The 27,187-nt window shown below is 47.3% G+C and overlaps 1 protein-coding gene and 1 pseudogene across 1 annotated transcript; one reads left to right on the forward strand and one right to left on the reverse strand.

Moving 5' to 3' along the window:
• The window catches only part of LOC101390818 (protein CDV3 homolog), a 30,218-nt pseudogene extending 11,300 nt beyond the window's left edge, over positions 1-18,918 (forward strand).
• Positions 18,919-23,365: 4,447 nt separating this feature from the next.
• On the reverse strand, positions 23,366-26,781 carry FOS (Fos proto-oncogene, AP-1 transcription factor subunit). The gene is made up of 4 exons (XM_004426372.3): positions 26,477-26,781; positions 25,452-25,703; positions 24,937-25,044; positions 23,366-24,812 (listed from the first exon to the last, which is right to left on the reverse strand). The coding sequence occupies exons 1-4, from the start codon at positions 26,615-26,617 to the stop codon at positions 24,171-24,173; spliced, it is 1,143 nt and encodes a 380-aa protein (XP_004426429.1). The 5' UTR covers positions 26,618-26,781; the 3' UTR covers positions 23,366-24,170.
• Positions 26,782-27,187: the final 406 nt, after the last annotated feature.

Consider the following 27,187-nt stretch of genomic DNA (forward strand, 5'->3'; position numbering starts at 1 on the left):
AAGTCCACTTTATGAACGACACAACTAAGGCTCAGAGAGGGGAACCAACAAGCCCCGGGTGTCAGCCTTCAAGGAAACACCCCTGTCTCCTGGTACAAGAAGACAGTCTTTAACTGATGCACACTTTTTAAAAATTGTGGTAAAATATACATAACATAGAATTTACCATTTTTAAGTGTACAGTTCAGTGGCAGTAAGTATATTCACATTGTTGTGCAACTGTCACCACCACCCATCTCCAGAACCCTTTTCATCTTCAAATTGAAACTCCATACTGAAACACTCCCCATCCTCCCCTCCTGCAGCCCCAGGCTACCACCATTCTACTTTCTGTCTCTATGAATGTGACTTGCTCTGGGAACCTCACATAAGAGGAATCACACAGGATTTGCCCTTTTGTGTGACAGACACTTTTGCAGCAAGATTTTTGGAGGAAGGTACCCAGATTCTTTCCTCCATGGCACTGGTGTTGGCCAATGTTGCACATTAGCCAGAAAGGGGGTCCATTCCTTCCCCTAAAGTAACCCACCCTCGTGGGCATGAACACCTCTCAGGCCTGCCCTGCAAAGCGGTTTTCTAACTTTTTGTTTTACGTTGAATGCTGTTCGCCCCTCTTGTCCTCCAGGTCATTACCTGAATTGTGGTCATCAGCCAAAAAAACTCCTGGAGAAGGAAGGACATCAAATATTTTCACGTTTCACCTCTGAGTTTCCCCAAGGCCCCTCTTTCCTCTACTGGCCACTGTTTTTTTGTTTTAGAGAACTCGGTGATCCGCTTCAATTCGTATTTTGCCCAGAAAGCTAACACAGCTGCAAATCCTTTCTGCCCGGAAAGCCTTCCAGACTTTCCAGAGGCCTCTTTGCTGGTTCAGTGGCCACTGCCCTCCCTCTCAGGCCGGCCAGCCTCTCCGAACCCACTGCCCCCCAGGCCACCTGCCTGGCTCCTGAGAGAAGGTGCCACTCTCTAGAAGTGGCCGTGCCTTCTCTGTGAGTTTCTATTACTTGGAGAAGTACAGGCCCCCTGGACACCCCAGCCCCCTCCTCGGGCTTCCCCCTCAGAGAACTGGCTCTGCTGCCCGCTGGTAAATGGACTGGCCGTCACCATGACAACCATCTGGCCCAGAGCCTGGATGACGCCAGGCCTGATTCCCCTCCCAGCCTCACCCAAGTCTGTTTGTTTGGATTCCAGCTGCTTTTGTTGGGCGTCATTTTGCTTGTCAGTTTGAGGCAGCTCCCTTGCTGATTGGCTGCAGGGGCCTGGGCTTGGACTCCCTGGGATACCGGGAAGTCAGCTTCCTGCCTGGGCAGGAATTTCCTGGCAGTGTGGGGTACTTCCTCATCACAGTAACAAGATCTAGAAGAGCCCTTCAGGCAAGGCAGAGCCCACAGGAAGCGGGGGCATCAGATAATCTGCTAATGCTCTGACCCCACAACCGACTTCAAGCAAGGGCACTACTACTATGTTGGCTTCGCGATGCCACACTCATGACGAAAGGCCAGCCTGTTGTTGGATAAAACTAAAGAAGCAATACAATGTGTTGACAGAACAGTTCAGCCGTGCAGAAACATCAAAAATAGATAAATCTTGGAAGGAGAAACAATTACGTGGATTTTGAGGAACAGTTTAAGTAAATGTGGCGATAGACATCCAAGTGAATTTTCACCTTGACACTTGGAGTGGTTTTCCTTCTAGTATTCGGATAAATGTAGACTGAGCGGGAATCTGGAACATTGTATGTGACTAATTTGAAAATATGCCTTCTAGCCTTTCGTCATTTCAACAGGTTTTTATCTCCCAAATAACTCATTTTAATAACTTGCTTGTGAGCCAGCCCTGATGGCCTAGTGCTTAAAGTTCGATGTTCTCCACTTCAGCAGCCCTGGTTCAGTTCCCGGGCACAGAACCACACCACTTGTCTGTCAGTAACCATGCTGTGGCAGGGGCTCACATAGGAAAACTAGAAGGACTTGCAACTAGGATATACAACTATGTACTCGGGCTTTGGGGAGAAAACAAAAAAAACAAGAGGAAGATTGGCAACAGATGTTAGCTCAGGGTGAATCTCTCCTAGCAAAAAAAATAAACAAAAAAATAAAACGCACAATTAAAAAAGAAAAAAAAACGTGGTTGGTGTTCAAGGCTCCTGAATTTACCCCACATTCTCTGATTTGTGATATAAAAGATGTTTCTCATGCATCGCCCTGTGAAGCTGTGTCAGGGCAGCCTGAGCTCCTCATCTGTAAAATGGGGGTAAATAATGCCAACCAGCCAGATTGCAGAGTCCTGGCACTTACTGAGCTACCATCTTCATCACTGACTCCTACCTATGCCTTTTTTCTGAGGATCCTGACACTCTTCAGTAGAATTACCTCATTGACTCATTTAACAAATATTTACTAAGCCTCAGTGGACCAGGCACCACGCTAGCCACTAGGGATAAAACGACAGACAAAAACAGACATAGTTCCAGCCCTTTGGTAGCTTCTGGACTCAAGAGGGAGACAGACATTAGTCAAATAACCACAAAAAATGTAAAATTACATCTGTGTCATGGGGATGAAGCCATCTCAGACTCTCTAGACCGGCCCATCCTCCAGCTAAATACCGTGGAGGACATCACTTTGCCATATTGAGCAGAATTTCCCAGCCAATTCCTGTCTTAATTACTGACCCACAAAATCATGAGATATAATAAATTGGTTGCTGTTTTAAGCCCCCTCAAAATAAAAATACATCTGTAGTAAGTGCCTAAAGCATCAAGAGAACGTGAAATAGATGAAATAAACTACATCTCAGCCTCTTTTCCTGGTAGGATACTAGAGCTAAGGCAGGTTTTGATATAAGCATTTAGAATGAAATGATTTGACTTCCTCAATCCTAAAGCTTAAAGCAAAGCCCAGGGATGCAAATTATCCATCCACAATGCTGCAGAAAGATCCACACTGGTTCCTTGTATCAAACCTTGTTTCACTGAAGAGCGCCCTCTTCTGGCTCAGGGCCCTTTCTCCAGCCACGCTGCCTCCTACCGCTGCCGCTTTTAAAGGGATTTGTAGACTCTGAGGTCCATTCCTTCGTCTAACATGTGCTGAGCACCCAGGTCCTGGGAATACAGCCTGAATCAGACACAGGCTCCCCACTCTTACGGGACTGACAGTCATTTGAACTTCCTGACATCTCTGAGAGGGTGGGACAAGCTTCAGAACTCCCGTCTGATAGACAAGGAATTGAGACAGGGAGGGGGGGTAAAACTTTGCTACATCATTGATAATTTAGGACTAGATTTTAGGACTCAAGGAAACAAAAACCTCCCACTAGTTGGGCCCAAATTCCTCACCCTCCACAGCCACACCCTGCGTCCTAACCTTGAGTTCCCTTGTGCTTGGGAAGTCTCCTCATGGTCCCCTGAACCAGGGAACCCCACATAGGGAATGCTACATCCACACCTTGTGGCCTCAAGCGTCTTTCCCTGCCACTTCATCTCTGCAATGACTGTTTCTCCAAAGCCAGCCCCCAGTCCCCCTCTTCCCTAAAGCCCTCCGGCCCTCCCTGATGTGTTGGCCCCTGGTAGCCCTGACATTGTAACATACATTTGTGACCGTATATCCAGGCAGGCACCTCACTGTATATCCTGTCACATCGAGGGCACAGCCTTTGGAGGGGATCAGACAGACCCGGGGTTCAGATCTCAGATCTGCCACCTACGAGTCCTGTGATGCGAAGGAAGTGATGTCACCTTCTCAACTCTGGTTTTCACACGGGAACAACATGGATAGCAATTTCTACCGAACAGGGCTGTTCTGAGGCTTAAAAGATGTGTCTCAAGCACTTGGCACATCATAAACATTCAGGACACTATAGGTCTAAGTCGCTTAGACTTACAACAATCTGGTCTCCTGCTTAAAAAGCAATATGGCCCTCAAGACATCTAGTACAGTCTTGGGCATGTGTAGGGAGATATAACCCAGCTACTACACAGGGAACAGAGCTGATGCAGGAGGCACCGTGCCTAGGGCCCACAATATTTTTAGGAACCCATGGAAATGTTTTAATTTCTTTTAAAAATCAGAAGAAAAAAATTAATTTTTACATCAAAAAATGACTTAATACATTATAAATTAATATATTCATCTTTATACCAAGGCAGTCATAAAATATAATTTTTAATAAATTTTTATAGAGGAAGAGGCCCACAAAGGCCAAAGTTCCTAGGGCTCACGGAAGTCATAGGGCAGTCCTGATGAAGACAAGCTTGATATTTTAAAAAAAAAAAAGGTGGTGGGAAAAGCAAACAGTGACAAAAGAAGAAAATCCTTGACTAGATGAGTGTAAGAGTTCCTCCCAACCCTAACATCCTTTAGTTTCAGGAAGGATCCTTTCGCCTCAGCATGGCAGGGATCCTTTACAGAGTATACTCTTTTTTTGTGTGAGGAAGAGCAGCCCTGAGCTAACATCCATGCCAATCCTCCTCTACTTTATATGGGACGCCGCCACAGCATGGCCTGACAAGCGGTGCGTCAGTGTGTGCCCGGGATCCGAACCTGGGCAGCCAGCAGCGGAGTGCTCACACTTAACCGCTACGCCACGGGGCCGGCCCCTACAGAGTGTATTCTTAAGAATAAGTTTCCTAACACTATCAGAATCTGTGTGCCATCTGCTTTTATCAGTAGATCTTGTTCCCCAAGAATTTTGTGTGAATTTTAAAATTCATGCAGGCTGTCTCCATCTACTTGGTCAAGGATTGTCTTGCCCTTCAGTGGCCGACAGAGGGCGCAGTGACTCAACTCTAAACGTGGGAATCACAGTGGGTGTAGAACAGGAGGAGGCTGTAGTCTGAAAGTCTTGCTGCTCAGAAGGTGGTCTCGGGACCAGCAACATGGGCTTCACCTGGGAGCTTGTTAGAGACACAGAATCTTGGACCCTACCCTAGACCTCCTGAATAAGAATTCATGTGTTGGGCCGGCCCTGTGGCTTAGTGGTTAAGTGCACGAGCTCCGCTACTAACGGCCCAGGTTCGGATCCGGGCGCGCAATGATGCATGGCTTCTCCAGCCATGCTGAGGCCGCGTCCCACATACAGCAACTAGAAGGATGTGCAACTATGACATACAACTATCTACTGGGGCTTTGGGGAAAAAAAAAAAAAGGAGGAGGATTGGCAATAGATGTTAGCTCAGAGCTGGTCTTCCTCAGCAAAAAGAGGAGGATTAGCATGGATGTTAGCTCAGGGCTGATCTTCCTCACAAAAAAAAAAAAAAAAAAGAATTAATGTGTTAAGAAGATCCCCAGGTAATTTATATACACAATAAAGTTTGAGAGGTACTGGTTAAAATTTCTAGTCTTAGAAAGGGAAGGCTCGGGCCAGCCCCGTGGCTTTGCAGTTAAGTGTGCGCACTCCACTACTGGCGGCCCGGGTTCGGATCCCCAGCGCGCACCAACGCACCGCTTCTCCGGCCATGCTGAGGCCGCGTCCCACATACAGCAACTAGAAGGATGTGCAGCTATGACATACAACTATCTACTGGGGCTTTGGGGGGAAAAAATAAATAAATAAATAATTAAAAAAAAAAAAAAAGAAAGGGAAGGCTGGTCCACAAGGGAAAGAGGACGGGAGAGGAGGTGGCCAGTGCATCCCTCGAAGCCCCCAAATCTGTTCCTTCAACCAATCAGCCAGCATCAACCAAGAAGGAATTGAAGGCACAGGAGGGCGTGTAAAAGCATTTTACAGGTCACATATGAACTGGCTTGTTCTTCCATTTCAGTAAATGCTTATTGAGTGTTAACGATGTGCTGGGCATCAGGGATACAATAGTAAACAAAAACAGATCCTGTTCCTGCCGTCATGGAGCTTTCAGCCTAGTGGGGACACCAAGGGAGCATAACCACAAACACATAACTACAAACCTGGACACTGCTATGCAGGTACAGGGGGCCATGAGAATAATGGGAGGGAGGCGGGCTGGTTTATACCGAAGGCGAAGGCCTTCTCTGAGGAAGAGAGCTTTAAGCTTGAGATCTGAAGTGTGCATAGGAGTTAGCCAGGAAAGGAGTGGGAGTTCCTGGCAGGAGGAACAGAATGTACAAAGGTCACACAGCAAGGAGGAACACTGCGCACTCAAGGAACTGAAAAAAGACAGGCTTGGAGTGATGCAACGTGAGGCTGACAGGCACAAATCAGCCTCGAGGGGCCCAGAGACCAGAGGACACAGGCTCCGCCTCAGATTTTACAGAGGTGGCCTCCCAGGCCCCAAAGTGACTGGCATGTGGCTCTGTTTCCAAGGGTCCCTGCTCCAAATGGCCCATGTGGACACCTCACCCCTATCCACTGAGTTCTCGTTCTCCCCCACAGCCCACCCTCTCTTCTGCTAACCTCTCCTCATGCCCCCCACCACCAGCCCTGTGTCCACTACTTGTCTGCATCTACCTTCCACTCTCCAGCGTCTTCCCATTCACCACTGAAACCTCCTCAAGTTCTCCCCTCAACTTTCCCAGGCAAGCAGACCCCAATTTCAAGACAACTTCTTCCCCTGAAAAAAAGACGATCCATAAATCAGCAACAGCCACCATCTGTTGAGGCTCATCACGTGCTGTGCCAGGCACCACTTGACACATTTTTTTCATCCAATCCTCACCACCTTATTGGATAGCTACTATCATGCCAGTTCTACAGCTGAGGAAATTGATGTGTCAAGAGGGTAATTTCCTCAAGATGACGCAGCTAGAAACCAGTTGAGCCAAAACTACCTTCCCATTGGTAACGGGCACTGCACACTGTACTCTGTGACGCTGCCCCGACTGCACAGTTACAGTTCAAAAGCCTTAAAAAGGAGCACGCCCTTGGCCCACCTTGACAGAAATATTCTTGGATGTGCATAAAAACTTAGCTACAAAGATATTTGCAGCCTTGTCTATAATAGCAAAAAATTTAGAAACAACCCAAAAGTCCAACAATATAGGATTGGTTAAATTGTTGGATGTTTATAACTAGAATCCTATGTAACTAGCTATTAAAGTGATCATATAGAAATATATTTTAATGTTCATGATCTATGGTGTAGAGAAAGCAGATTACAAAACTGTAGTACGGCATGGTCCAATTCTCAAGAAAACTACAGTCTATGAAGAGTATAAAACTGAAGTGTATATTGGAGAGGGGGAATCAAAAATGTTGACAGTGGTTATCTCTGTGATGGGATTACAGGTGATTTTTATTTTTTTTATTTTGATTATCTGAATTTTCAAAGGTTTCACCACGAGCATCTATTTCTTTTGGAAAGAGGAGGGAAAGCAAAAAAAGAGAAAAAAATCAGGAGGTGTTTGAGCCTTCCCACTTATTATGTTCTGTTATCTATTAAAAAAACAAACATATTGCTCTGCTGGGAACATTTACAAAAGCAATATGTGCTTGCCAAAAAAAAAAAAATATCAGAAAGTACCAACAAGCAAAATGAAGAAAATAAAAACACATTCCCTCCTCCCCAGAGACGACCGATATTAGCACCTTCATGACTCTTCAGAAGCCATGTTTTTTTCTTTGAGTTCTGCTCCAGGGGCTAGGCATGGGGGCCCACCCTGTGGCCATTTCTGGAAATATGTCTTTGGAATGAGGCTCACAGGTCCTCCATGATCCCCAAACAGCTCCTAATGTGGATGTGTCCAGACCTCGGCCTGTGTCTGGGACCCCGGAATAACCACTTGCATGGTGTAGACCCCAGCCTAGTGGGGAGCACACAGCTCACAGGTCATGGGGCACAAGAGACCTCAAGTGCGAGCATTGTGATTCCCAAAGAGTTTGGGATTGCAACACTCTGTCATTGTTGGATTTTGCAATCCTCCTTCCCCCTTTCAAGAGAACTCAAAGGAACATACAGTATTTGCATGTTCTCTTTGGTACTTTTCCGCACATGCAGCTGAAGGGAATTAAGGTTAATTTGTCTCTAGGATTGTCATAACCGTCCTCCCCACCCCGCCCCTTGGATAATTGTTGACAATCAGTCTGGGGTGTCCTTGGTCGGGGTTGGGAATGGCAGCTTTGAGGAGCTGTGCAGACAGGTTCTGCCATGAGGGAGGCCGCACCAGGCCTGGGAGTCCAGCTCCTGGGGCAAGATGGCTCTGGGCCATTCCCACACATACACACTCAACAACAACGGTTTCCAGGGCCCACCCTGCCCACGCCCTCTCCTACTAAAGTCCTCCCTCCTGGGAAGGAGAGCAGGAAAGGCTCACAGCCACTGGCACCTGGCCCCACTGGGTCCACACCCTCCCCGCAGCCCTCCGGCAGAAGATGTTCCTAGAGCTGATAGGCAAGTCACACCATTCCTGGTTTCTTCAGACGTTGTGTCATGGCCCAGACCTAGGGCCCACCATCCCACCCCCAAGTTCCGTGAGTTGAGCTGGTGTCCTTGCTATTCAATATATTCAATCTTTCTTGAAACTTCAAAGATTGTGGAGACTCTACTCTTCTCTATATACGGCTCCTCTCATAGATAATAATAACTCTAGCTTCTGTTTATTGAGCTTCTTATATACCAGGCATTTTACAAGCATGGAATGCGCACAAGTCTTTTGAGGTAGACACAATTATCCCCACTTCACAGAAGAGAAAACTGTGGTCCCAAGGAAAGCGATCTGCCCCAGAGACAGGAGTCCACCCAGACCTGCCTGACCCCAAAGCTCATGCACTTCCCTGGAAGGTCAGTGCAGAAGGGAACTGAGAGATCATATAATCTTCCCTCATTCCATTTACAAGACAGCAAAGCTGGAAAATTCATTTACAAACTGTTTTACAGCACTTACCATGTGCCAGACACTGTTCTAGAGTGCAAATATCACTTTGCAAATATCAACTCAATTTATCCTCATCATATTGCCATGAGATGGGTACTTATTTTTACATACCAGAAAACTGAGGCACAGAGAGGAGAGTAAACCTGCCCAAGGCCACACAGCAAGTGGCAGAATCTGGATATAAACTTGGCTCTAGAGGCTGTACTGCCTCACTGATCCCAGGAGCAGAGGCCCCCTCTCCTAATTCTTCGTCCTTTGTCCTTTCCACATTGCCACCCTCCTCCTCATCTTTGTAAGAGACCACTCCAAACTTCCTCATCACTCTCTGGGTGGTGGTGGTGTTCTCTTGTGAAATTCTTTGTGAAACTACTTATTGTGCAAGGCTATATTGAATTAGATCACTATCTAGATTCCCCCAAAGAATTAATAGGAAGATTTATCGAAGCAAAGGCTTAGAGTTGCTTCTGTAGAAGTTAATCGATTATTAATCAATTAACCAGCAAGGGCTTGAGAGCAGGTTTTGTCCCCAGCCCCGTGCTGGGCATTAGGAGGACTGTGAACACAAAAGACACACAAGACGTGGCCCCCACTCTCAAGGAAACAACAGTAAAGGCAGTATGTAAGTGTGTGCTCCGTGGGATGGGTCTGTGTACAGCTGTATTTCATAAGATGTATAGGAAAGGAGAGTAAGAAAGGTTGTTATGAAGGAGGTGGAATTTGAAATTGGGTTTGAAAGAAGGGGGCAGTTTGGCTAGCAGGAAGGAAAAAAGCAGTCCAGGCAAGAGAAACAACAGAAGTGTTTTCTGCATCCAAACAGATCAGACCCTCAGAAATAAACTAGACAGAGAAAAAACTGGGATTTTTTTCTCTGCACAGTTTTGCTATTTCCATCAGAGTGAACAAAAAAAAAACTCTTCCCCTAGCCTGCCCCACTCTGCCTCACATGTCCACCAGGGGGCAGAGCTGCTGCTTCTGCAGCTGTAGCTCAAGTACCACCAGAGAGGAAGGCGAAGGATCCCAGACTTCTCAAATCAGCCACTTGGGCTGCCCAGAGGCCAGGGGTGGGCACCAGTTTCCTCAGTCTGAGCTGCCTTCATATTCAGCCTAGAAGTTAGGGAAGAAATAGAGTAAAGAATGGAAGAGGAAGTTGGGTGATGCTGAAAGGGAAGAGAGCAAGACATTAAAGAGGCATTCCTCCACAGAATCTAACCTCTCTGCACCATGAAAAGACCTTCCAATGGGGTTTCCATGGGTTCAGGCTGCTCATACCTTCTGCTGTTGTCTTGGCTGAGGAAAGCTTAATGCAAGGCTTGGGTAACTATGAACAATGACCAACTGCTTGTCTAAGACTGGTTTCAGGACAGTCAACCCAGGTTCTCTGGACAAGGGTAGCCATTCCAGCCACTGTAAGGAGGAATGCTTGTGGTTTGGGGAGTACACACCTCCTGGCCATCACCCCAGGCCCTGGTGTCATATTGTGGGCTGTGTATGACCATTGGCGTGCCACTGGCATCCTTTAGGAGCCCCGAACTCAATATTTAGCTTTACTGTATACCCCACCATCTGAGCCAGGCCACAGGGTCCTGAAGCCACAAGAGTACAGGGGGTTACAGGTGAGGTTTGAACACTAGTTTGAAGGGACACTGGTTTGAAGCCAGAAATCCTGGCTTTTATCTGTCTCTAACTAGCTGTGCCACTTTGGATGGGTGAACCAACTTCTCTGTGCCTTTGTTTCCCCATTTGTGAAATAGAAAGGTTGAATGAGAGAACAGTATGACCTGCGTTCCAGCTCTGAAATTTTGAAAAACAGACAGTCCTTTGGCCAGAAGAACTGGGGAATGGGCAGGGTGCTAGGGGGAGTGAGCGGCGACTGAGCAGCCTGAAGAGCCAACCCTACGCCCCTAAAGCTCCCCAGCAGAGGCCACTGCGGCACTGCCCGCCCCGCCCCCGCCCTCAGGATCCGGCGGCACACACCCACGGCTCCCTCGGAGACTTCTGGAATCTCGCTGGATTCCTCCTAGGAATGCTTATTGCCCTTTACATCTGCAAATCGCTTTACATCAGCAACCCCGCCGCGCGATTATTAATCATCGCAATCGTCCTCCTTCCGCCTATAAAGAGAATTGCGGGGGTTCGGATTTATGAAGGTGAAATCCGAAGGTAATTTGCTTGGGATTCATTCAATGATCAGTTAACTAAAGCTAATTAAGCGCATAATATGAACAAGGCGCAAAGAGACACACAAATCCAGTTACTATGGGGGTAAGAATTGTAGGGGTCCTCAAAGAACTTCACTGACATTCCAACTATGTCATGGGGGGGTAGTTAGAAGGTGATGGACGATCTCGCCTCACAAGCCTGATGATACTGCTGCAATCGTTACGCACCCCCGCCAGTTCATTTTACCAGGCCGAGTAAAGTGACCTTCCCAAGGTCACTTATCCCCCAAGAGGCAACACTGATCCCAGAATCTCGGTCTTCAAAGCTTTCCACTGCACCATGGGCGAGAATTTTAAGTTCAAGCCTATAAAATATAAAATAGAGTTAGTCGAGGGATGGCTGTTTCCACGATTTCCGGGCACAGAGTGAGAAAATCGTGATCCCAGCTCACCCCCCCGGAAAAACGAGACAGTCCCAACTCTCGACTGCAGCCTCAGCAAGCAGAGACACCGAGTCAAGCAATGTTAGAGACCTCAGAGCTCCTCCATCAGTCACCCACGCCCTCTCTCGGGGTCCCCAGAGCCCCCGCCCCTCTCCTCCGCCCGGGTGTCCGGGAAGGGGCGGGGGGCGCGCGGAACACAGCCGCCCGCAGCATTCCACGGGGGCGTGGCCGGCGGCAGGGGGCGGGGCGGGCGGGAGTCCGGCTCCCAGCCTCCTCCCGACGGGCCGCGCGGCGGCTGCGCCAAATATGGGCAGAGCGGAAGCGGCGGGCAGACGTCACGGCGCCGGGTGGGGGCCGCGCTACAGGGCCGATGACGGGGGTCGCTGACGGCGCCGACGTGTCACCATGGAAACCAAACAGTAAATAGAAGACTCGCGAGCTGCTGGCACCGCGTGACCCGGCGACCTGGCCTGGAGCAAAGGGCCGGAAGCTGGGAAGGGCCGGGAGAAACCTGGGCCTGGTAGACGGGGACAGGGGTGCGGCGAGGGTGCAGAGAGGGCGGAGGAGGGGACGCCGAGAGAGCACCCTTTCTGGGAGGTCCCTTGGAAGCCAGCTCTCCCTCAGCCCAGGACCAGCGGGGGCAGGAATTTCTATTCTTTCAGGAATAGAAAGAAGCTCTCCTGGATGGAAAGAAGCCTTGCTGTCCTTTTTGAAGGGGTTCCATCGGCCTGCAGGGTTATTGGGGATATTGGTTTTGCTTTCTTTTTCCGTTTTGGTGGCTAAGAATTCAGGTGTTGGAGCTACACTACCCCCGACTCAAATTCCAGCTCCGCCACTCTAGATGGATGATCTTGAGCAGATCACAATCCTTCTGTGCCCCCAGACTATATTATCTATAAAATAAGGCTGATAGCAGGACTTGCCTGCTAGGGTTGTTTTAATGAGTTACTATAGGGGTGTGTGTGTGTGTGTGTGTGTGTGTGTGTGTGTGTGTTTGGAACAGTGTCTAGCACACTGAGCCCAAATTAGTGCTAGCTGTTTATTTTTATTCGTAAGCAGCACAACAGTGGCTTACCTAGTATTAGGCAACTACTACATCATGTGACTGATGTAATGTTTTGTTTTCTTGGTTCGTTTTTTAGTTTTAAAGTAAATAATTTTAAAAGAATTTTCCATTTTAAAGTTAATATTAAAATTTAGTAAAATGTTTCATGTATTCGCTGAAATGTGCATTTAACAAATAAAAACATTACCTGTCTGTTTGCACTGCTTCACGGCTGTAAATGTTAAACACAAAAACTCTAAGTGGTTATATAGAATAACAGACCTGGAGTAATTCAAGGTCAATTTCCTTGTCTTTACAGCCACTGTGTTATCTTTGTTTCAAATCTACTGTTCAAACACAGTATTGTGTACTACCATAGGGTTGGAGACACACACTGCACCCTAAAAGATCTCAAATGATTCTGAGCCATTACAAACTCACCCGTAAAATGAAAGCATACAGTTAAGTCCATGTTTTGGAGACCAACTCTTAGTATAACTGGGAGTTTACTTCCATGTAGAATACAATGCATTAAAAGATAAGTAATCTTTTAAATGAAGCTTACAAATACATTTTGAAAACTCAACAGTAATCCCAGCAACTGTTTAGAACTTAAAAAAACAACCAAAGATTTTTTCAGGAAGGAGTATTTTGTCACTGACAATGTCTAGAATTGCCGGTTCGTGGTGTTAATTAAAAAACAGACCAACTTTAGCTGGTTTTATTATTTCTTTTAAATTATCAGAAGATAATGTGACCCCTTGTGGATAACAGACCCTAAGGTGACCCCCAATAATTCCTGCCTCCTGGTGTCTATGCCTTTGTGTAATTCCCTCCCCTTGAGTGCAGGTGGAACCCAAGACTTGCTTCTTTTTTTTCCTTTTTTATTTTTTATTTATTTTTTTTATTGCTGTAACATAGGTTTATAACATTATATAAATTTCAGGTGTACATCATTATATTTCAATTTCTATAAGATTACATCATGTTCACCACCCAAAGACAATTACAATCCATCACTACACACATGTGCCTAATCCCTTTCGCCCTCCTCCCTCCCCCACCAAGACTTGCTTCTAAGCGAAAGAATATGGCAAAGGCGATGGGATGTCACTGCTATGATTATGTCATGATATATATAGATATATATATATATAAAAGTCTCCATCCTGCTAGCACACACTAGTAGGTTCTCCTGGCAGGCTTGATGAAGTGAGCAGCCATGTTGAGGAAGCTCACATGGCAAGGAACTATGAGCAGCCTCTAGGACCTGGGGGAAGCTTCCAGCCAACAGTTAGCAAAAAGCCAGGCCTTCCACTCATCAAGCCATGCTGAGGCAGCATCCCCCATAGAAGAACTAGACAGACCTACAACTAGGATATACATCTATGCACTGGGGCTTTGGGGAGAAAAAAAGAAAAAGAGGAAGACTGGCAACAGATGTTAGCTCAGGGGCAATCTTCCTCAAAAAAAAGAAAGCCAGGCCTTAGTTATACAATCATAAGGAAGTGAAGTCTGCCAACAACAGGGATGAGCTCAGAGATAGACTCTTCCCCACTCAAGCATCCAGCTGAGAACGCAGCTCAGCTGACACCTTGACTGCAGCCCTGTGAGACCTTGAATAGAGGACCTTGCTAAGCTGTGCCCATACTCCTGACCCACAGAGACTGTGAGATAATAAATGTGTGTTGTTTGGGCTGGCCCCGTGGCGTAGTGGTTAAGTTTGCATGCTCCACTTTGGCAGCCAGGGGTTTGCAGTTTCAGATCCTGGGTGCGAACCTACACACCGATCATCAAGCCATGCTCCGATGGCATCCCACATACAAAGTAGAAGAAGATGGGCACAGACGTTAGCTCAGGGACAATCTTCCTCAAGCAAAAAGAGGAAGACTGGCAACAGATGTTAGCTCAGGGCCAATCTTCCTCACTAAAAAAAAAAAAATCGTGTGTTGTTTCAAGCTGCTAAGTGTGTTGTAATTTGTTATAGAGAAATAGAACGCTAATCCAGTCTCTTTGCGTGTACTTGGGACAGACTGCCCCCACCTGATGGCACTTGGTGTGCCCCTGCAGAACTGCATACACTGCTCAGGCCTTCCCCACTTGGTGATGTGGTGTGGGCCCCTTCAGTGCATTTCCACAGAGGTCATCTGATGTCATCAGAGTTTTGAAGCTGGAAAGGGAGCTCTGAAATTTTTGATACCCACTCCTGATATTTAGAGGAAATAGTCTCAGAGGGGTTAGAGTCTCACCCTAGGTCACGTAAGTACATATTTAGGGGCAGATTTTAACATTCTAGCAAAGCAGTTAAGCACTTTGGCCTTTAGAGTCACAAAGAGCTGATTTCAACTCTCAGATCTGCTACTTACCAGTTGTGTGACCTTGGTTAACTTATTTAACCTTTTCTAGATCATTTTCCTATCTGTAAAATGAAGATCCTAATAATATCTGCCTTGTAGGATTGTTGTGAGGACTAAATGAGAGCATCCATTCAACAAAAGAATTATTATGTGCCAGTTGCTAGAGGTAAAATGATTAGCATAGCAAAAATGGTCCCCGATTTAGCATTCTCTGTGAAGTGCACAGCCCAGCCCAGAGCAAGCGTGTGTGAAATGTTAGCCTTATCGATATTATGTCCTCGGGCTCCAGGTTTTATCCCAACCACGTGCCTCCAGACAAACTCTATAAATTCACATTGTAGAACCTCTATCGTGTAATTCCAACTGCCTACACTACACCTCCCTGGATATTCCACAGGCATCGCAAACTCAACGTGTCCGACACAGAACTTATCTTCTTATCCCCTGAACCTGCCCTTCTTCCTATGGTCACAAAGTCATTGGTGGAACCACAAGCCTCCTTGCGTGTCAAGCCTGGCAAACCTGGGAGTGAGCATGGATTCCTCCCTCTCCCTGACCTCCCACATCCACTCAATCACCAAGTCCCGACAGTCCTACCCCCTAATTACCTCTTGTTCCCTCTCCATTCCCACCACCACTGGCTTGGTTCAGCCTACACACAACTGAACTAAGTAAATACCAGGCTCTTCACGATCTGGCCACAGTTACCTCTTCCTGACCTATCTCCAGCTCCCTCGGCTTTGATGCGGCAATATTGATGTAAATGAAATCAAATGTACTTATGTGATGCTCTGTAATTTACATCTGCTACCCTCTCCTTCCCCCACCCCCACATTTTATAGTCCAGCAAAACCAAGCTCATTGTTTTATGAGTCTGTCTTCACAGTGCTATCATTCTGTCTCCTGGAATTCCTCCACATGCCACTTGCCCATCTAGCAAACTCCATCCATCTTTAAAGCCTAGCTCAGAGGTCACCTTCTCACAGACTCCCCCAGACAGGGTTCATCACTCCCTCCTTCATGCACCTCCTGAGCCTCGTGTCAATTTTCATTGTTTCAGTGTATTATAATGGATATGTTTATGTGTCTTTCTCCCTTACTAGGGAGAAAGAACTCTCTGAGGACAGGACCGTGCCTTCCTCACATCTGAATCCAGCACCGGAAACATAGCAGACACCCAGAAATGTTTTATTGAATGAAATGAAGCCATGCTTGCTCCAGAGGGTATGTATTTTCTCCCCTGACCACTTTCTCCCTGAATTATAAAGACGATAAATAGTAGCTAACATTTCTATAATACGTCTGTGTGCCAGGCACTGTAATAGGCACTCTATACATACTAACTTATTTAATGCTCACAACAACCGAAGAGGTGAGTGCAATTATTATCCCCCTCCTACAGATAGGGAAACTAAGGTGCAGAGAGGCAAAGTAACTTGCCCAGCGTCACGGAGCCAGGATCCCAAGCTCAGTCTATGCTCTGAACTACTCTGCTGTATTAGATCCAATTCCTCAAATCCAGATGAATTCATCATATTGTTTTGATAAGTTTGGCTGTGATGACAGTCTCATGATTGACAAAAGAGCCTGAAAACGAATCATTGTTTCTGTAGATCTGACCACAGATTGCTCCCCAAAGTGAACACGGCAGCAGCTGGCACCTGTGCCATTCACCCTCATCATGACATTGCTGCCCTTTGCTCCACACCCTTTAATGGGGCTCCCTTTCTATGGGCCTGCTCCTAATGTAACCATCGATCAACCCCCTCTGGGTTCTTATCCAAATCTACTGCATGAACCAAACCTAAGCGCCATGTCAGTGTGAGCCGAAAGTAAAAAGGGCTTATTGATTAAGAAGAGCTGATGGCCACCGGGCAGGGCAGCCTCCTCGGAGCAATGGCCGGAGCCCTTTCTTCTCTTTGTCCTTTGGGCAGCTAAACAATGCTTCTCGGACAAAGGAAAGGTAGCTTAGTTTGATCCGTGAGTGAGTGTGTGGAGCCATTGAAATGAATTGTGTTGCAGCTAAACTGGTTTATACTTCTGTTGCTTTCTTCTGTGTGTGAAGAAAGTGGAAATCTATCCAGCCAGCACCCTTCAGGCGCTTCGAACTCATTCATCAGGATTCAATACACTTTATTCCCATCTCCTTTTCCCTGGATCTAGGCTATTCTTGGTAAATGATGACTATGATAATGACATTGACATTGATAATAAGAGTGATAGCAGCTAACGCTTCTTCTTCTATTCTAATGCAGATCAAATTGAAGGTTTTATTTATTTATTTATTTATTTATTTTTTCCCCCAAAGCCCCAGTAGATAGTTGTATGTCATAGGGTTGCACATCCTTCTAGTTGCTGTATGTGGGACTCGGCCTCAGCATGGCCGGAGAAGCAGTGCGTTGGTGTGCGCCCGGGATCCGGACCTGGGCCGCCAGCAGCGGAGCGCGCGCACTTAACCGCTAAGCCACGGGGCCGGCCCCAGATTGTAGGTTTTATAATTTAGCAGACCATTTGCTAGGAACCAATGAATTCAAATGGATTTGTGTGATTGTCTGAAAATTTTATATCAATAAGAGTGAAAAACATCGTGTTGTTTGTTTCTTTGAAGATGATTATACCTATATTTACATATGCATCCATTCTTCATTTGATGTTGAAACAAATTTCTCAATGTAATTAGTCTAGAAGTGTGACTGACCTGCAATATACTTGTATTTTTTGTACCCCTTAAAATTCCTTCCCAAGCTAGCTAGTTCCTCATCTTAATATTGTAGAACTCTTTTTTTTCCTCCCCCAAAACCCCAGTAGATAGTTGTACGTCATAGTTGCACATCCTTCTAGTTGCTGTATGTGGGACGCGGCCTCAGCATGGCCGGAGAAGCGGTGCGTCGGTGGGCGCCTGGGATTCAAACCCCGGCTGCCAGTAGCAGAGCGCGCGCACTTAACCGCTAAGAAACAGGGCCGGCCCTGTAGAACTCTTGACAAGAATTTTTTTTTAAACGAGGGATCATGCCCTTCCACTCAGGAAGAAATCTATGAAGTACACAGCTCATCTTCAGTGTTAAGTTCTAGTTATCTCCCTTTAGACACTTTTGTGATTTTTATCTGCCTTCATTCGTTCATCAATCTCCATTCATTGAACAAGCATTTGAGTGCCTGGGAGGCATTAGGGATACAGCGGGGATCAAGACAGTATGGTCCCTGCTCACGTGGAGCTTGCAGTTCAGTGGTGAAGCACAGAAATTTGTTAAAAAGGAAAAGAAAACATAAATTAGGTGTTGCAGCGAGTATGTGCTGTGAAAGACAAAGCAGGGTAATGAGACAGAGAACCATGAGGAGAGAGTGTGTGCAGAAGTTACTCTAGATAGAACCACCTGTGAAGGCCTCTTGCAGGGACTGATTGAAGCTGAGTCCTGAACGACAGGAAGGAGCCAGCCTGGGCCAAGAGGCCCTGGCAGAGGTACAGCAAGTACAAAGGCCCTGCAGCAGCCACATGCGTGCTCTGTGTCAGGAATGGAAGGAAGGCCAGCGAGCAGAGTGCCCGTAGGGGAGAAGCGCATAAGATGGAGCTGGGGAGCAGTCAAGAGCCAGCGCTTTATTGCTTTGGAATGAGTGGAAAGATTTTGAGCAAAATGAGGTTGATTACGGCAGCCTGAGTTCAGGCAACGCCAATAAGTAAAAAGGAAGAAGACGATAATGCAAAAGGAGAAGACCCAGGTGATGAATTGGGAGGAAGGTGGAGGTGGTGCGGTGGTGTAGAAAAGTCTTCAGGTCCCTGGAGTTAAACAGCTCCAGTCCAAGCACCTCCTGCTCCAAGAATTGTTACAGAAACCCCAGAACCGGCAATGGCTGGTGGTGTGTATAGGCCTCCTGGGGCCAGGTTAACCACAGCAAGGAAAACACCACAAGGACCCCCGAAATATACAGTGATGCATAGTTCCATCCCTGCAGTCCACTGCCAAGCAAGTAGAAAGTCAGAAGGATAAAGAAATGGGGAAGAGTTTTGTAGTAGCCAGCCATAAAACAAGAGGTAGGGATAAGATTTCAAAAAACCGGGCCCTTACACTTCAGCTAGACAACCAGTGTGCTCTGTTTGAAAATCAGAAAAGCAGCCACACGCAGTACAATTAAGGAATGGTCTTTGCTAACGCTTGTAAGGTAACTAGACCACAGCTAACCACCATGAACAGCCATTTCTCATCTGATCTCTGCTGGATCTACAACTGATGCAGACCACTCCATATAAGTGACAGGCCCTATTGCACTACGGAGGTTTAAGGTGTCACAACCGCTTTTTATATACTAGATTTAGGGGGTTTTCACTGTTATGTAAGTGCATGAGCTAGATTCAGCAGTGTTCTTTCATAATGACTCTGCAAATACAAAACAAAAACAACAAAAAAAGAGTTAACTCTAATGTTTATAGCAAAACAGCTCAGCTTAAAGGGCTCTGATATTCAGCATTCAAGTGATGCTCATATCTCATTTATCTTTTGAGGAATTTGATTATTCTGTGTTTGGAAGAAGTCTCGGGCCGCCCTGTGGCTTAGCGGTTAAGTGCGTGCGCTCCGCTGCTGGTGGCCCATCCCAGGCGCACACCGACGCACAGCTTCTCCGGCCATGCTGAGGTCGCGTCCCACGTACAGCAACTAGAGGGATGTGCAGCTATGACATGCAGCTATCTACTGGGGGTTTGGGGGAAAAAATAAATAAATAAAATTAAAAAAAAAAAGTCGTCTCATACACAGTTTAAAGATTGATTTTTTGTGTGTGTGTGTGAGGAATATCAGCCCTGAGCTAACATCCATGCCAATCCTCCTCTTTTTGCTGAGGAAGACTGGCCCTGAGCTAACATCTATTGCCAATCCTCCTCCTTCTTTTTTTTCCCCCTTTTTCTCCCCAAAGCCCCAGTAGATAGTTGTATGTCATAGTTGCACATCCTTCTAGTTGCCGTATATGGGACTCGGCCTCAGCATGGCTGGAGAAGCAGTGTGTCAGTGCGCGCCAGGGATCCGAACCCGGGCCGCCAATAGTGGAGCGCACGTGCTTAACCGCTAAGCCATGGGGCCCGCCCCTAGATTTTTTTTTAATTTAAAATCATTGAACGGGGCCGGCCTGGTGGCACAGCGGTTAAGTGCTCGAACTCTGCTTCGGGGGTCCGGGGTTCTCTGTTTCAGATCCCAGGCGAGCACGGATGCACCACTTGTCAAGCCATGCTGTGGCGGTGTCCCATATAATGTAGAGGAAGATGCATGGATGTTAGCCCAGGGCCAATCTTCCTCAGCAAAAAAGAGGAGGATTGGCATCAGATGTTAGCTCAGGGCTGATCTTCCTCACCAAAAAAAATATATATATATTGAAACTTCAGATGATTTCCTTAGAGTAATCATTTAAGAACTTTTACTTTGCCTCAGTCTCTTCTTTGTCCATTAATTAAAGATAGCATAATTGATTTACTTTCATTCACACTTGGAAAGTTGTTGATGCAAAATTACTGTTATTAGAACAAATTGTTAAACACTACCCTTTAATTTTGATAATTACTCAAGAGGCAGGGATGTGCAAAGATGATGCAGAATCTACAATCCACTGTCATATAGAGATAAATATTTTTTTCTTCTACCTTTTTTCCACCTAAAATTAATTAGAGCCAGAAGCGCAATGGCAGTTCATTCACTTTGAAGTTGAATTGGCAGAGATGATCCAGGGGAGGCAGTGGAGGAATTCCAGGAGCCAAAGATGGAAGTGGGGTATGTGTTTGAAGCCAGACATAAAAGATATGAAATCTCCATTGCTTAATATCATAACAGGGCCTGGAATAGGAGAATTTTGAGAATACATGTGGAATATATTTCTGCTTGTTGTAATAGCACAGAATTTATTCATTCATCCACCCCGCAAATATTCATTAACCCTATACTAAATGCCAGGCACTGAGCCAGGTCTGGATATTTATTGATGAGCTAAACTAGACCTTCTCCCCATCAGGAAATGACCCCTGTCATCCTTATTCCCATCCTCTGCCATTATATGTGCATCTTTTACATCAGTGTTGAACATGGTGCCCTGAGATAGTTATTTTGTTGAGACCAGTGTAAGGCCATATCTTGTGGGTAGGGATCAGAGTCTTTCCCAAAAGGAAGTTGACATTCCCAGTGTCCCTCATCCATGGGAGCTGTTGAATCCTGAGTGAGGAAAGGATTTGGAAAGAGCCCTTTGACTGAAAAGATAGGGATTTCCTTTCTTCTCTTGATCCCATGAAAATAGTCAGCAGGGAGCTTGGTGGGATGTCAACCCTATGTGGGACCCTATAATAGGCCTTTGAGAAGCCTATTAAAGAGATTCCCTGTGAGTAAGTCCCTCTTCCTGGACATTTTTTTTTTTTTTATAATTTTATTTATTTTTTCCCCCCCAAAGCCCAAGTAGATAGTTGTATGTCATAGCTGCACATCCTTCTAGTTGCTGTATGTGGGACACAGCCTCAGCATGGCCAGAGAAGCAGTGCGTCGGTGCCCGCCCGGGATCCGAACCCGGGCTGCCAGTAGCGGAGCGCGAGCACTTAACCGCTAAGCCACGGGGCCGGCCCCTCCCTGGACATTTAATGCAGTCTTTTGTGTGTGTGTGTGAGGAAGATCAGCCCTGAGCTGACATCCATGCCAATCCTCTTCTTTTTGCTGAGGAAGACTGGCCCTGAGCTAACATCTGTGCCGATCTTCCTCCACTTTATGTGGGACGCCGCCATAGCATGGCTTGACAAGTGGTGCATCGGTGCGCACCCGGGATCCGAACCCAGGCCGCCAGCAGCAGAGCACACGCACTTAACCACTACACCACGAGGCCAGCCCCCTAATGCAGTCTTGTTAATGGAGCAGCCTGGTCTCAGCTGGGCTGTGGTGACCTAGAGGAAAGGTCTGTGTCCAGGCCTGGGCCAGGGCTGTCAGGGAAATCAATGCTCTCTCTCTGTAGTCAGCATGGGGCTGACAGAGGCCATTAGTCAGGTCCCCAGAAGCAGTTCAGTGTCCAGGGCTAGAGGTCCAGCCTCCCTTCTCCATCTGGGAAATCTCCTTCCATGGGTTGTTATTACTATACATGTAAGGGAGCCAGCTGGCTCCCTAACAGTGTATATCACCTTGTTATTTCAGATTTCGGTGTTAGTTATAGTAATTCTGTATTTAGTTTAGGTCATATTTAAAGGCTACAGGAAATTTACCCTCTAAACAGCAAACAGGGAGTCTAAGGCCACTTTCAGTATTGCCAGACAGGCAAAAATAATATGCAAGTGGTGTGCAATGTATCAGTGCTCTTAAGAGTCTAAAGTAAGTTGCTTTCAAATGTTAATGACTATATGAGGAGCAGATCACAGTAGATCTCAGATCATAGGTGAGAATGTCAACCTCAGTGGAACTGTCATTTTAAATTAAGACTTTCAACTTGATGGAATGTGACACCCCATAACCACTCAGTGATTTTCATTATCACCAAAGCATTAGAAGGTTGGCACTGAAGCTCCTCTTCCACCCAGCAAACATGGTCTCTGGCGTCCAAGCCTGGTGCCTGCAGGAATCCTGAGAGCAGGGCAGGAAGGGCGCCGCCTACTTTCTTGGTGGTTTGTACATGTGCGTGTAAGTGCCCCATTAACAGAGGTGTCCCAGACAAAGGTCATGTTCTCCTTTAAGATGATAAAATTTCTAAATTAAAGCTTATTCAGGGTAATGTTGACTTCTCCCTATTGAGCTATTGCATAATGTTTTATTTACTGAATGATTAACCATTGTTTGTACTGTTTGAGATCTCTTTCAACTTCTGAGCCAGGCTTTTCTTCCCCCAGTATAAACTGAATGTTAGGCGTATGATGTTAAAGAAGCTTCAGAAATTACAATACATTTATTACATAGGGATAGAACAATAGCCTTCCTTTCCTTCTGAGAATAAAAATAATCCAACTAAATGTATGTATGTTAGAGTTAAGGACTGAGAAGTTTTTTTTTTCCCTAACGAAGTGAAAACTTTTTTTCAACCAAGTATTAAAGACGCAGGTCAGCCTGATGGATGGGGTCATGAGTGAGGAAGTTAAGATTCTAATCCCAACAGTGGAATATTAAGGTTTTTCATTCTAATCATTCTTCAATTTGCTCACCTTTAAGGTAGAAGTAACCCTTCAGATGATTTTGTGGGAATAAAAAGTTAAAAAGTGGTTTGTGCAAAGCTTAATTCTACTTGCTGAGAGGATTCTTTTAAGATCAAGACATTTAAATTTAATATTAGCACAACTAGATTTAAATATTCCCCCCTTTGACTTTTGAAACAAAAAAAAAGAAGCAGGAAGACATGTTCCCACGAAAGCTAACGCACAGCATGTTCCCACCCCCAGAATCTGTAGCGAATCTGAGCATTGCAATGTGAAGACGCATATTTGTAAAATATTCCAACATCAGCTCTACAGTTTCCTTCTCTTTGATAAGGGATCAAACAAAGGGTGTGTCCCTCTCCAGGAGCTGCCTTTCTTGACAAACTGGTCTCCAACAAATACCTTTCAGAACCTTACAAAACTTCCAGAATGAAAAGAGCACAAGGCTGGTCGCATTCAACTTAAATGCTTTTATTGACAATGTCTTTGAACAATAAGCAAACAATGCTTAAATTTTTCATTCAAATTCACTTTCCACATGTCAGAAGACCTCAAGGTAGAAAAAAATAAAATAAAAATATAAATATCTGAGAATCCATCTTAATAAATAAATTAAAAACACAATAAAACGTTTTCATGGAAAACTGTTAATGTCAGAACATTCAGACCACCTCAACAATGCATGATCAGTAACATTACAATGAACATTGATGTTGAAGAAAAACTACAGTACATGGATATAGCTATTTATTTCTATCTACTAGAAAATAAAGTCATATCTTTTCTTAGTTTAATATTGGTCATTGCTAATCAGAACACACTATTGCCAGGAACACAGTAGTTATTGTTAAAATCAGCTGCACTAGATACAATTTGAAAATATCCAGCACCAGGTTAATTCCAATAATGAACCCAATAGATTAGTTAATGCTATGAGAAGACTAAAGAGAAAGAGAAAAGAGACACAGACCCAGGCCTGGCTCAACATGCTACTAACTACCAGCTCTCAGATGTGTCACTGGGAACAATACACACTCCATGCGTTTTGCTACATCTCCGGAAGAGGTAAGGACTTGAGTCCACACGTGGATGCTTTCAAGTCCTTAAGGCCCACAGCCTGGTGTGTTTCACGCACAGATAAGGTCCTCCCTAGGTCTACGGGAACCCTCGAGGGAAGACGTGTTTCTCCTCTCTGTAATGCACCAACTGGGGCAGTGGCACTTAGGTGTGCCTGCTGCCTCCCCTCCCCGCCTGCTCACAGGGCCAGCAGCGTGGGTGAGCTGAGCGAGTCAGAGGAGGGCTCATTGCTGCTGCTGCCCTTGCGGTGCGCAGCCGCACAGCTGGGGAAGGAGTCAGCCTCGGGGTAGGTGAAGACGAAGGAAGACGTGTAAGTAGTGCAGCTGGGAGTACAGGTGACCACCGGAGTGCACAGGGGCTCCAGCTCTGTGGCCATGGGCCCCATCCCCAGGGAGCCACCATGCAGAGGCTCCCAGTCTGCTGCATAGAAGGAACCAGACAGGTCCATGTCTGGCACAGAGCGGGCGGTCTCAGAGCCACTGGGCCTGGAAGATGCTGGGAACATGAAGTCATCAAACGGCTCGGCCTTCAGCTCCATGCTGCTGATGCTCTTGACAGGCTCCACTGAGGGCTTGGGCTCAGGGTCATTAAGGAGGGGCAGGGTGAAGGCCTCCTCAGATTCGGGGGTGGCAGCCTCAGGCAGGCCCCCACTCAGATCAAGGGAAGCCACAGACATCTCTTCTGGGAAGCCCAGGTCATTGGGGATCTTGCAGGCAGGTCGGTGAGCTGCCAGGATGAACTCTAGTTTTTCCTTCTCCTTCAGCAGGTTGGCAATCTCCGTCTGCAGAGCAGACTTCTCATCTTCTAGTTGGTCTGTCTCCTGTATACAGAGGGATAAAGCAAAGCATAAGACACAGTCTCAATCAAGGACATTGCTCCCTTATGCCCAATCTCCAACTTTCCTCTTAAGTTTTAAAAAGGAGTGACCCACAGAATCTACCTACCGCTTGGAGTGTGTCAGTCAGCTCCCTCCTCCGGTTCCGGCATTTGGCTGCAGCCATCTTATTCCTTTCCCTTCGGATTCTCCTTTTCTCTTCTTCTTCTGGGGACAACTAAAAGAAAGAAAAGAAGACCAACATTCAGTAACAGTGTCTGCCATCAGCTCCATTCACCCACCCCAGTGAAACTGGCTCCTGCGGCTTCCCAGCTTCCTGGCACCTTTTCTATGAAGCCGTTGCTAACCTGCAGTTGCAGGCTGGGTGTGACTTGCATTTCAAATAAGATCCTCAGCAACAGAAGAAAGAATAGCCCAGTCTAAAAGCATGAGGTAGGAACCTATTAGGATATTTCTTGGGATGGGACTATCAGAGTCTGACTTGGGATGGAAAGGGCTTGGAGCCAGGGTTCCCTGTTCAGGATGTGTGGTCAGTTCCATCAGTGGCTGCACCCTCTCCACTGTGCTCCCCATCTATACCAATGCCCACTCCCTACAGAGAGTGGGTGCCAAAGAACTCCTCACCTGTTCCACCTTGCCCCTCCTGCCAATGCTCTGAGCTCTGCCTCCTGTCACTGTCTTCACGACTCCAGCCCTGGAGTAAGCCCCAGCCGGGGGGGTGGGGACTCCATAAGGGTGGGGAGCTCTGGTCTGGGATGGGGCCACGGAGGAGACCAGGGTCGGCTGCACCAGCCACTGCAGGTCCGGGCTGGTCGAGATGGCAGTTACCGTTGGGATGAAGTTGGCACTGGAGACGGCCAGATCCGTGCAGAAGTCCTAAAACGAAACAGAAGGGGAAAGCTGACGTGAGCGAGCAGGTTCTGGACACAGGTGGAGCGAGCCGAGTTCCCAGTGCCGCATGCAGCAGGGAGAGAGAGGGAGGAGAAACCGTCCTGTCATGGACCGCTCATGTCTTTTTATATGCCCCTCATCCTGGATGAAAGGTCTCCCCCTTTCCTCCCAAGAATTCCGCAGCGCGGTGCCTTTCTTCTCCATCCCTCTGCTGTGTTCCCGTTATCCCTTCAGCATCGCTCGCTTGAAAGGGGGTTTGTTATAAATATCCCTGACGTCTGCGCTGACGCAGGCGCCGCTCCGGAGTCTCCTGAATGAACTCGCTTTTTATCAATGAAACTGCCTTACACACCCGCCTGCTTCACCCTCCTCCTCAGCCCCTCCTCCCTGCTCCAGGCTGCGAGGGGAGGGGGGGATTGCCGCTTTCTGCCGCCTCCCCGGAGGAGCCAGGCCCTAGTTAGCGAGTCTTTGCTTGGGACACGTTTGCTCCAACTAATGTCAGAGACCAGTCAGAGAGCGCGGGCCGGGGGCAGCTCAGAATGAGCCTGCCGCGGGAAAGGAGAACCAATTCCTACTATGACAAGCATGCCCGCGCTCCGAAGGAGTCCCGGGCTCCCGAGATGGGGCTGCTCCAGCCGGGGCAGCCTCCCTCCAGACCGAAAGGGGTCACTGACTCGTCTTTCTAAGCGTCCCGCCCCGGTGTCTCCTCCCCGGCCACCCCGAGCCCGGACACCGAGGCGGCGCGAAGCCAGCCTTACCTGCGCATTGACGGGAGAGCCCATGCTGGAGAAGGAGTCGGCCGGCGAGTGGTAGTAGGAGAGACTGTCTCCGGCCGGGGAGGCGCTGCTGCAGCGGGAGGAGGACGCCTCGTAGTCGGCGTTGAAGCCGGAGAACATCATGGTCGCGGTTAGTCAAAGCCGGGGCGAGGGGCTGAGGGGCGGAGACAGGTAGGAGCGGTGGGGCAGAGCTGGGTAGGAGCGCGGTCACTGCTCGCTCGCTGCGCCGCCGCTGGCTCTGTCTCAGCTTCCCGGCTGCTCACTGCAGATGCGGTTGGAGTACGAGGCGCCGCAGCTACTGCTTTTATAACAGCATTTTATGAATGAGCCCAACACGTCATGGGCGCAACCATCGTGGCGCCGCAGGGGTGGCTCGCGGACCTAGACACTTCTGCAGCCTCCTAGCTGCCTTCGCCGCCCTCGCAGCCCCCTCCCCTCCGTCTTGTTGTGTTTCTTTATCTTATGAGTGTTTAGCAACCTGGGTCTTAGGGGTCTCGTGGACCCCTTAAGATGAGGGATTTCGGGGGTGACTCCCCCCACGACCTCAAGGAACGGCCGTGGAAACCTGCTGACGCAGATGTCCTAATATGGACATCCTGTGTAAAGGGGGGAGGATATTGACGGGAACTGCTTGCCGGCTGCAGCCAACACCAAGGGTGCAGCGCGGGGGGGCCGGGGGCCGCGGCCGGGGGA

The sequence above is a fragment of the Ceratotherium simum genome, chromosome 24 (assembly GCF_057802395.1).
Source record: "Ceratotherium simum simum isolate JZ-2026a chromosome 24, ASM5780239v1, whole genome shotgun sequence".
NCBI lineage: Eukaryota > Metazoa > Chordata > Mammalia > Perissodactyla > Rhinocerotidae > Ceratotherium > Ceratotherium simum.